Source organism: Salmo salar, chromosome 10 (genome assembly GCF_965601325.2).
Source record: "Salmo salar chromosome 10, fSalSal1, whole genome shotgun sequence".
NCBI classification, from domain to species: Eukaryota; Metazoa; Chordata; class Actinopteri; order Salmoniformes; family Salmonidae; genus Salmo; species Salmo salar.
In genome coordinates, this window is record NC_138300.1 from 33,637,343 (window position 1) to 33,649,761 (window position 12,419).

The 12,419-nt window shown below is 42.7% G+C and overlaps 1 protein-coding gene across 5 annotated transcripts in view; it reads right to left on the minus strand.

Annotated features, from left to right (window-relative positions):
• The window catches only part of LOC106560268 (E3 ubiquitin-protein ligase LNX), an 88,169-nt gene that overhangs the window by 8,792 nt on the left and 66,958 nt on the right, over window positions 1-12,419 (minus strand). For all 5 annotated transcript variants that reach the window (XM_014122978.3, XM_014122977.3, XM_014122981.3 and 2 more), the window contains 3 exons: window positions 11,567-11,772; window positions 10,839-11,258; window positions 8,749-8,883 (listed from right to left, as the gene is read on the minus strand). In XM_014122978.3, the coding sequence (XP_013978453.3) occupies window positions 8,749-8,883; window positions 10,839-11,258; window positions 11,567-11,772 (761 nt within the window). The remainder of the gene's footprint in view (window positions 1-8,748; window positions 8,884-10,838; window positions 11,259-11,566; window positions 11,773-12,419) is intronic.

Below are 12,419 nucleotides of genomic sequence, written 5' to 3' on the forward strand. Positions count from 1 at the left end.
CTTTTGCATCTAAGATGTAACTTGGTCTCACATCTTGCGTGTGTTTTTACCCAGGTATAAGGCTATCCTCGACAGGCATACGAAAACCGCCCAAGGAGGTCTTGTTTCTTTGTTCACTGACACACATCCCAACACCTCCACCTACACACACCGACATATACCTGCAGACCACAAAATTCCTACTTACATCCACAAAAACTGCACACCCAACTCTTACCCTCCTCACACTGACACACACCCCAAAAACTCCACCCACACACAGCCACGGGCACATACAGCACTCAACCTTCACATTCCTCACACTGACACCCACACACAGCCATGAGAACCTAAAAAGGTCAACCAAGAAAAGCGTGACCACAAACATCGAGGCGAAAATGAAGGAAATGCTCAGCCTGCAGACATAGCACCCAGATTCAGCAAGACAGGAACTCTCTTGGAAAAGTTTACTCATGCTTTGCAGCGTATCGCTGAGCAGTGATTGTGAAAATTGAAGTAAATCGTTTTTTGTTGAATGAGCAGTGACAAACAGTTTGAGTGAGCAGTGTTTTTTAATTGAAGTAAATGTTTTTTTCAATGAGCAGTAATTGTTATTGAAGCAAATTAGTTTTGGAGTAAGCAATGAGTATGTTTTAAAGTCTAGCAAATTTTTATGTTTCAAAATTGTATATTCGTGTTATTCATGAATACAATATCATTAAAATAGTATTACGTTTTCTCTGTCAGTTATTTTTTTGTTCTCTATGCAAGTTCATTCTGGAATAAAGTTAGTCTATTACATTTTTATTTATTCCATCTAAACCATTAAAAGTGCCATTTCTTAAAAAAATGGACACCAGAACAATTTTCTACATTGTGCAACAACAATTATTTTATTGTTTAAAGCCGGCCCATTTTGTTGTCCCTCTTCTGGGCAGCCTGGTTACGTAGGGCCACTCTGTTGTCTGCAGGATTAGGGACTGGCTCGATGTTACGTGCCTGTGCCACAACATAGTCTTCATCCAAGTCCTGTGTGATGCCCTCGTGGATGAGGACCATTTTGTGGAGGGCACAAGCACTGGCGAGGACATCTGGAATCTTCTCCAGCAGCAGCATGTCAAGATGTTGGAGCCTCCTCCAAATGCACTTTAAGAGGCCAACGGATCTCTCGATTTGAACTCGGGTGGAGCTGTGGATTGCATTGAATCGCTTGTGCTCGTCCACTGGGTGACCATTGTCCCTGAATGGGACAATAAGATCCAGGCTTAGGGGATAAGAAGGTGGGCATCTAGGTGACGTCGCTGGTCCTGTACACCCTGCATCATGCACAGAACCAGCGTTCCCCCACGAATTCGGCTGTCTCATACAGCTTGCAGCTGGAAGCTGGGCTGGCCTTTTCGGTTAATGTAGGCATCCCGATGTTCGGAGGGCCCCCTGATGGTAATGTGGGTGCCATCTATGCACCCAATCACACCTGGGAACCCTCTGATACCCTGGAACCCAGCCTCCAGAACTGAAAACTGGGTGGGTGTGTAACGCTTGTCGTCTGTAGAAGAAGGGGACCAAAGCGCAGCGTGGTGAGTGTTCATATTAATGATTTAATAATAAGAAACACTTCAAACAAACAAGAAAATGAACGACAGCCAACAGTTCTGTCAGCTCACAAAATGTACAAAACAGAAAATAACTACCCACAAACCCCAAAGGAAAACAGGCTGCCTAAGTATGACTCCCAATCAGCGACAACAATGTACAGCTGTCCCTGATTGAGAGCCATACCAGGCCAAAAACAAAGAAATACAAAGCATAGAAAAAAGGACATAGAATGCCCACCCAAATCACACCCTGACCAAACCTAAATAGAGACATAAAAAAAGGCTCTCTCAGGTCAGGGTGTGACAGGGTGTTGGCCACTTGAGGTAGGTGGGCATCAGCTAGTTCTGGCCATCTACTATTTGGAGCAGTTGGCCAACAGCCACAGAGAGGCCAACACACAATCCTCCAGTCGTTCTCCTCTGTATGGAACCAGAGGGATGAGTTCCTCACACAATATCTGAAAAACAGCAAAATTGGATTTTGTCATCTTAGAGTTTTGTCCTGCCTTTGTTCTGTGTGTAAGACAGAGGCAAATAGCAATGATACAATGATGTATTATTCATTATAGGCTACAATGTACTTTTTTACATTGTACTTAATTCCCCTTTGTGCAACTGTCGATAGATAAGGGGCCGTATAAATAATATGCTTAATGTACAGCCGTCTGGTTGGTTGACTGTACACCCCACCCACACAGCTGTCTGGTTGGTCAATTAACTAAGACTCTGGGATGCATTAGTGCTTATAGATAACATTAGCTAGCTACATCATTGGAGATTTTTATGACACACATTTATTTAGGATAGTTTAATCAAAACACAGAGATCATCTACACATGCAAATTACCTGCAACGTTTCTCGGCTCATCATAAAATGAGATCGAAAGGCAAAGTCGTTGTATTGAGGGATGACTTCCTCCACATAACCCTTGACTCTTCCAATCGGATGCTCACTTTTTCTTATCAATACACACTAAAATAAGTAGCCACTACGTGACATCAGTACCAGGGTCTAAAGTAGAGGTCGACCGATTAATTAGGGCCGATTTCAAGTTTTCATAACATTTACATTTTACATTTACATTTTACATTTAAGTCATTTAGCAGACGCTCTTATCCAGAGCGACTTACAAATTGGTGCATTCACCTTATAATATCCAGTGGAACAACCACTTTACAATAGTGCATCTAAATCTTTTAAGGGGGGGTTAGAAGGATTACTTTATCCTATCCCAGGTATTCCTTAAAGAGGTGGGGTTTCAGGTGTCTCTGGAAGGTGGTGATTGACTCCGCTGTCCTGGCATCGTGAGGGAGCTTGTTCCACCATTGGGGTGCCAGAGCAGCGAACAGTTTTGACTGGGCTGAGCGGGAACTGTGCTTCCTCAGAGGTAGGGAGGCGAGCAGGCCAGAGGTGGATGAACGCAGTGCCCTTGTTTGGGTGTAGGGCCTGATCAGAGCCTGAAGGTACGGAGGTGCCGTTCCCCTCACAGCTCCATAGGCGAGCACCATGGTCTTGTAGCGGATGCGAGCTTCGACTGGAAGCCAGTGGAGAGAGCGGAGGAGCGGGGTGACGTGAGAGAACTTGGGAAGGTTGAACACCAGACGGGCTGCGGCGTTCTGGATGAGTTGTAGGGGTTTAATGGCACAAGCAGGGAGCCCATAACAATCAGTAATCGGTATTTTTGGACACCGATTTGCGGATTTATTTATTTACATTTTTTTACACACCTTTATTTAACTAGGCAAGTCAGTTAAGAACACATTCTTATTTTCAATGACGGCCTAGGAACGGTGGGTTAACTGCCTTGTTCAGGGGCAGAACGACAGATTTTTACCTTGTCAGCTCGGGGATTCAATCTTGCAACCTTACGGTTAACTAGTCCAACGCTCTAACCACCTGTTTTACATTGCACTCCACGAGGAGCCTGCCTGTTACGCGAATGCAGTAGGAAGCCAAGGTAAGTTGCTAGCTAGCATTAGCCTCTATGGGCTAGGCGGGACGAATTTGTCCCACCTACGTAACAGCCACTTGAAGCCTGTGGCGCGATTTTCAAAACCTTAAAAATCCTATTACTTCAATTTCTCAAACATATGACTATTTTACAGCTATTTAAAGACAAGACTCTCGTTAATCTAACCGCACTGTCCGATTTCAAAAAGGCTTTACAACGAAAGCAAAACATTAGATTATGTCAGCAGAGTACCAAGCCAGAAATAATCAGACACCCATTTTTCAAGCTAGCATATAATGTCACATAAACCCAGAAGACAGCTAAATGCAGTACTAACCTTTGATGATCTTCATCAGATGACAACCCTAGGACATTATGTTATACAATACATGCATGTTTTGTTCAATCAAGTTCATATTTATATCAAAAACCAGCTTTTTACATTAGCATGTGACGTTCAGAACTAGCATACCCCCCGCAAACCTCCGGAGGAATTCGCTAACATTTTACTAAATTACTCACGATAAACGTTCACAAAAAGCATAACAATTATTTTAAGAATTATAGGTACAGACCTCCTCTATGCACTCGATATGTCCGATTTTAAAATAGCTTTTTGGTGAAAGCACATTTTGCAATATTCTAAGTACATAGCCCAGGCATCACGGGCTAGCTATTTAGACACCCGGCAAGTTTAGCACTCACCATAATCATATTTACTATTATAAAAGTTTGATTACCTTTTGTTGTCTTCGTTAGAATGTACTCCCAGGACTGCTACTTCAATAACAAATGTTGGTTTGGTCCAAAATAATCCATCGTTATATCCGAATAGCGGCGTTTTGTTCGTGCGTCCCAGACACTATCTGAAATGGTAAATCAGGGTCGTGCGCATGGCGCAATTCGTGACAAAAAAAATCTAAATATTCCATTACCGTACTTCGAGGCATGTCAACCGCTGTTTAAAATCCATTTTTATGCCATTTTTCTCGTAAAAAAGCGATAATATTCCGACCGGGAATGTCCATTTACCTAAACTGAGGAAAGTAAACAAAGCTTTCAGTCGACGCGGGCACGCGCCTGAGTCTCACAGTACTGTAACCAGCCACTACCCAAACGCGCTACTTTGTTTCAGCCAGAGCCTGCAAAGCCACGATTCAGCTTTTTGCCGCCTTCTGAGACCCTATGGCAGCCATAGGAAGTGTCACGGGACAGCTAAGATCCTCACTCTTCAATAAACAGAGACAAGAAGAACGACACTTGTCAGACAGGCCACTTCCTGCCTGAAACCTTGTCAGGTTTTTGCCTGCCAAAGGAGTTCTGTTATACTCACAGACACCATTCAAACAGTTTTAGAAACTTTAGGGTGTTTTCTATCCATATGTAATAAGTATATGCATATTCTAGTTACTGGGTAGGAGTGGTAACCAGATTAAATCGGGTACGTTTTTTATCCAGCCGTGTCAATACTGCCCCCTATCCTAAACAGGTTAAACGTATCTTATAAAAAACAATCAATCAATCATAATCACTAGTTAACTACACATGGTTGATGATATTACTAGTTTATCTAGCCTGTCCTGCTTTGCATATAATCGATGCGGTGCGCATTCACGAAAAAGGACTGTCATTGCTCCAACGTGTACCTAACCATAAACATCAATGTCTTTCATAAAATCAATACACAAGTATATATTTTTAAACCTGCACATTTAGCTAAAAGAAATCCAGGTTAGCAGGCAATATTAACCAGGTGAAATTGTGTCACTTCTCTTGTGTTCATTGCACGCAGAGTCAGGGTATATGCAACAGTTTGAGCCGCCTGGCTCGTTGCGAACTAATTTGCCAGAATTTTACGTAATTATGACATAACATTGAAGGTTGTGCAATGTAACAGGAATATTTAGACTTAGGGATGCCACTCGTTAGATGAAATACGTAACGGTTCCGTATTTCACTGAAAGAAAAAACTTTGTTTTCGAGATGATAGTTTCCAGATTCGACCATATTATTGACCTAAGGCTCGTATTGCTGTGTGTTTATTATATTATAATTAAGTCTATGATTTGATAGAGCAGTCTGACTGAGCAGTGGTAGGCACCAGCAGGCTCATAAGCATTCTTTCAAACAGCACTTTCGTGCGTTTTGCCAGCAGCTCTTCGCAATGCTTCAAGCATTGCGCTGTTTATGACTACAAGCCTATCAACTCCCAAGATTAGGCTGGTGTAACCGATGTGAAATGGCTAGCTAGTTAGCGGGTGCGCGCTAATAGCATTTCAAACGTCACTCGCTCTGAGACTTGGAGTAGTTGTTCCCCTTGCTCTGCATGTGTAACGCTGCTTCGAGGGTGGCTGTTGTCGATGTGTTCCTGGTTCGAGCCCAGGTAGGAGCGAGGAGAGGGACGGAAGCTATACTGTTACACTGGCAATACTAAAGTGCCTATAAGAACATCCAATAGTCAAAGGTATATGAAATACAAATCGTATAGAGAGAAATAGTCCTATAATAATGTCACGGCTGTCGTTGAAGAGAGAAGGGGACCAAGGCGCAGCGGGTTGCGTGCTCATTATTTAATTTAATTTAATTAAAGTGAACACAAAAACAATAAACGACAGCTAACAGTTTTGCAGGCTCAACAAACAGCAGTGCAAATACAACTACCCACAAAGAGACAGGTGAAAACAAGCTCCCTAAGTATGACTCCCAATCAGGAACAACGATGTACAGCTGTTCCTGATTGAGAGCCACACCAGGCCAACAAAGAAATACAAAACCTAGAAAACCTAGAAACCCAAAACAAGAACATACACCAAAACCCCTGGAACACATAAATACAATACCCCTCTACATACACATAACCCCCCGAACCATATAAAACAAATACCCTCTGCCACATCCTGACCAAACTACCATAACCAATAACCCCTATACTGGTCAGGACGTGACAAATAACTACAACCTAAAACTTCTTACCTGGGAATATTGAAGACTCATGTTAAAAGGAACCACCAGCTTTCATATGTTCTCATGTTCTGAGCAAGGCACTTAAACGTTAGCTTTCTTACATGGCACATATTGCACTTTTACTTTCTTCTCCAACACTTTGTTTTTGCATTATTTAAACCAAATTGAACATGTTTCATTATTTATTTGAGGCTAAATTGATTTTATTGATGTATTATATTAAGTTAAAATAAGTGTTCATTCAGTATTGTTGTAATTGTCATTATTACAAATAAATGTAAAAAAAATAATAATACAAAAAAAATATATAATAATAATAATAATAATAAATAAAAAAATTGGACGATTAATCGGCATTGGCTTTTTTGGTCCTCCAATAACCGTTATCGGTATCGGCGTTGAAAAATCATAATCGGTCGACCTCTAGTCTAAAGAGTCATCGATTATTGCAGAAGCTGCAGCTAAAAATCAACATTTTACGTGTTCTATCCATTGTTTTACCAGAAAGAATCTGTTGAAAACAAACATAGTTCGCCATGAGCGTTCACAAACAGAAGTCTTGTTGAATGCACCTCTGTTTGGAAAAAAAATATATCTGGAATTTCAGCCTGTTCAGGTGGGATGGAACTTTTGTCCCACATCATGATGTCACAATGTGATCTGATTATAATAGACCATTGACTGACTGTTCATCTGGGTAAGGGGGTGGGCTCTAGACCATCCTATCGGTCTGAGCATTTCAAGGGCCAAAAAAGAACAATAAATACTGAGTGCACAAAACATTAGGAACACCTTCCTAATATTGAGTTGCACCCCTGTTTTCCCTCAGAACAGCCTCAATTCGCCAGGGCATGGACTCTACAAGGTATTGAAAGCATTCCATGTTGACTCCAATACTTCCCACAGTTGTGTCAAGTTGGCTGGATTTCCTTTGGGTGGTGGACCATTCTTGATACACACAGGGAACTGTTGAGCATGTTCTTGACACACTCAAACTGGTGCCTACTACCATACCCCGTTCAAAGGCACTTACATCTTTTATCTTGCCCATTTACTCTCTGAATTGCACACATACACAATCCATGTCTCAATAGTCTCAATGCTTAAAAATAACGATTTAACCTGTCTCCTCCCCTTTATCTATAGTGATTGAAGTGGATTTAACAGGTGACATCCATAAGGGATCATAGCTTTTACCTGGATTCACCTGGTCAGTCTATGTCATGGAAAGAGCAGGTGTTCCTAATGTTTTTTTCATTAAATAAACACAGACAGTGATTTCTTAGACATACAGTGATGATTTAAAATAAAATTACTAAGACTGCATGGGGGCTTTAAGACCAATATTACAACACAATATAAAGGTCTGGTTAGATTTAGTCTAAATATGATCTATAGTCCTGCTGAAGGTGGCTTAGCTTATCTCAGAACGATAATACCTTGTTATTGTTGCTACCTGCTATCTCTGCAGGGTTCTTTCTATTACAGCCTCATTCTCTCTCAACTGGCTTTGATGCCAAGGACTTTACCTGAAGAATACAGTACCACTCCACTCTGGCGTCACACATTCTAAAGTTTTAACAATGTGTCTGAGAGAATTAGCACCTGAAATAGAGAAAGTGAGAAGAAAGCGAGACGAGAGCTGTGAAGTTGATCATTATCAGAACAACGGAATTCGTCAGCTCCAATAATGAGTTGGAGAAAATCCTGTTTAAATGTGGAGGTGTGTTCATCCTGTCGATGTTTTCTTCATGGATAATAGTCTCAGAGAGAGAGAGGCAGCTGCTCTGGGCCACCGCACATGGCTCTCTGAGAGGAGCGGAACACTTTGGCACTGTCAGGGATGACATGCTCCTCTTTGATGGAGGAATAGTACGGCTCAGGATCATTTTCACATAAAAGGGAATATTTAACATAAGAAGAAGAGGCAGGAATACAAAGAGCTCTTTCAGTCTGTATCTCTGAAGCATTACAGATTGCGCAATATAAATGTTAAGGTAATTTCCGATTGAGCCGACATATGCAGCGTTTCCCGTAAATGCTGTCTCCGCTAATGCAGGAACATTGCCTTTACATTTCAATCACGCTGTAATGCTGAACTTCCGCAATACGGATTGAATAGAGCTCAAAGTCTGGGGTTTTAGTGTGTGTGTAACCTCAAGAAAAGCTCTTCAAACAAACCTGTGTCTGTGTTTTTGTGTTTGTGTGTGTGTGTGCCTATGCTTGTGCGTGCGTCATGCATTTTATGCATTGCTAACCAGTAGCGCAGGCGCCATGTCCACTGGGGAGTATGGAGGGGGGCCGTCCATTCCCCATGGAGCCTCCTGCAGGAGGTCAGGCGTGGGTAAACAGATCTGACGAGACACTATGAAGTGGACCTGCTCCTCACTCGCCTACAGGAGACAAACAGACAAACACAACCAAGCTCAGAACCAGACAGACACACATAGCAATTAAAAAAAGAATGACAAACTAAAAACAGTCACTTTGTAGAAGAATATCATGGTTGAGCCCCATAAATAAACATTGAATACAGCTTCACTGAAGTTGATCCAGATATCCAAACAAGCACTTAATAAAAACAACTTCACTGCCACATAACTAGACTGAGACACAGAAACTATAACAGCTCAAACAGGCCCATCTTGCTCATCCCAGATGCTGTATTGAGGGTAGAGTGTGAGCGGCAATTTCATGGAATTACGCTTTGACTCATTTCTTTCACTTTAAAATGTATGCCAAACAAAAAGCATTAATTTCAAAGTTTAACAAACCATACAACTCCATGCACAAGGACTATTTTTTAACAATTTAGACTAACATTTACAAACATTTATTTTGTGGAAGAACTGTGCAGAAGCAAACTTTGGTAACAGAATTATGGTAAAATCTCCCTTAGGTTTTAATGTGACCACGTCTGCAGAAATAATGTGGTGTAAGCTACTGTATGACATGGCACCTTGAGTTAGAAAAAAATATATTTTTGTTATTTTACGACAGTAAGTGAAGTGGACTTACACCCGGTAATGGATTTACAGAATTAAGGAATTACATCATGAATTGCATTCATTTCTGGTAGATGTTTTCTAAGACCCCGTTTGCATCTGTCTATTCAGAAATCAAAGCCTTTACTTATGCATATTTTTTCAGTTGGAATTTTATGTGTCAATGCCTTAATTTCTCCCTTTGCTTTCACTTGACACCCAATTTGATATAATCCTATGAACTTCACATGTTGGTGCTCATACATAGAAATGCCCTGAGGTAAACCTGTGGACATGTTCCATCTCCTCCTAACAACCCCTTAACACAGCTCAAGGGGAAAAAAAAAAAATCACCCACAGAGCTTGGCCAGGCAGTAAAATATGTAAAACTTTTATTACCCCTGAGAGGTTTACACAAATAATAAACATATGTGGTGTGCAAAACACTCACAAACACACATTTCAATTGCACCCTTTTACTTGCTTCAGGAAGCAGCCTGTTTAGTGTGACTCTCACCCCCATTTTCTCTTCTCTTCTCTCTCATAATACTGCAGTCTTTCTGCTGCCCTCACCCTCTCCCTATGACTTTTCCAACTTCAACTCAAAAACTCACCTTTAAACTTATTTTTCTAACAATCTGTATTTCTCACCTCTCTACAACCTTTCCTCTACCTTTCTTTTTCATGCTCTTTATTACTCTCTTTTGTCTCTTTTTCAGGTTGTATTTCCACCCACTCACACAGCGACTCACTCCCTCGTTCACTCGGATGAACATGCACACTCTCGCACACACACACACTCACTGGCACATGCACACACATTTGTGAGTACACACACACAGCTCTCCCTCCCGTGTTGCTCATTTGAGAGTGCCTGTGCTCTCTGTGCCGCAGAGCTGCCTCCTAAATTACCCAGTCCAGCTCGTTATCGCCTTAATTTGACTAATTTAATCGGTTTCCAGACAGTTCTTAATCTCTGACAACAACAGTCTGCTGTGTGCCATGTTGGGTCCTCAGAGAACCCCAAGAGCAAATCAGTCTCCTCAGACCCGAGAGCACAGCTACAGCTACATCCCACAGTCAACCAGAAACACACCACCGCAATTACCCAGCATCCACCAGGAAGCAGAGCCTCAGCCAAGCAATAGAGCAGCGCCCAGTCGACCACAGACACACGACAATTAACCACAATTAACCTCAATGGACAGGGACAAAGCCAGCCAACAGAGTGCAATGATCCAGAACCACACACCACTACTAGCCATAATATCACAGGACCCAGAGACAAGAAATACATACCATTACTAACCACTGTAAACCACAACCAACCAATGCTCCCTAACCTCTAACCCCTGCAGACTGACCTGGATGAGTAAAGCGGCGTGTTCTGGCGCGCCGTAGCGCAGGTCGTGTCCGTTGATGGCGAGGACGCGGTCGTTGACGCTGAGCTGCCCGTCGTGTGCCGCCAGGCCGCCCTCCAGCAGGTGGAAGATAAAGACTCCATGTTCCTCTGGTCGTCTCACCAGCTTGATGCCCAGCTGCTCCTCTGGGGTGCTCTTAGCCAGGACCACGTGGATGCTGTCATCCCTCAAGGGCTGGCCATGGGGGAGGCCATGAGGCGGATAGCCCCCGGCTGCGTCGTGGGGATGCCCGTGGTGCCCGGAGTGTGAGCGGTAACGGTGGCGCTGCTCTCTCAGCACTGTGAGTCGCAGAAGCTGGCAAGGCTTTTTGAGGGTGGCCAGGGCGTAGCAGTGGGGCACATTGCTGATGTCTATGCCGTTCACCTGAAGATGAGAGGGAGAGGTGGAGTTAAGTCTCAGATTATATGCTGTGATGAGAAATTCAAATACACAACACATACAGGGAAAGGGGATACGTAGTCAGTTGCACAACTGAATGCATTTGACCGAAATATGTCTTCCACATTTAACCCAACCCCTCTGAATCAAAGAGCTGCGGAGGCACCCGGGGAGCGGGGAGAATGGATTCGAACCAGCTACCGGCCCAACATTCTTCACCACTAGGCTACCTGCCGCCCCTCAGTCACATACATGGCGAATAGTACTCCACCTTACTTTGAACAAAAACTGACCTTGAGGATCATGTCTCCGGGCAGCAGGCGTCCGTCCCGGGCGATAACCCCCTCCCTGTAGATGTCCTGGATGAGGATACGCACCAGGGGGGTCTCGTTGCCCCCCACGATGCTGATGGCCAGTGGCTCCGAGGGCTCACGGTTGATCTTAATACTGGTGACCTCACCATCAGGGATCAGGTGATGGAGCTGGGGTAGAGCCAGCACTGAGAGTGAAGGAGGGAAATATACAGTACCAGTCAAAAGTTTGGACACACCCACTCATTCCAGGGTTTTTCTTTATTTGTATTAAATCTATGAAATAACACATATGGAATCATGTAGTAACCAAAAAAGGGTTAAACAAATCAAAATATATTTTAAATTTGAGATTCTTCGTAGTAGCCACCCTTTTCCTTAATGGCAGCTTTGTCTAGTACTGTATAAATAAATGATAAATGATACATACATACATACATACATACATACAGACATACATACATACACACACACATATATGCACACACACACATATATATACACACACACATATATGCACACACACACATATATGCACACACACACATATATGCACACACACACATATATGCACACACACACATATATGCACACACACACATATATGCACACACACACACACACACACACACACACACACACACACACACACACACACACACACACACACACACACACACACACACACACACACATATATATATATATAGAGAGAGAGAGATATGGAGGGAGGGAGTGAGAGAGGAGAGAAAAATAGAGAGTGAGAGAATGAGGGAGGGAGAGAAGTAGTGTGTTACTCTGATTTCAATGATGAAAAGGAACTCTCACAGAGGCA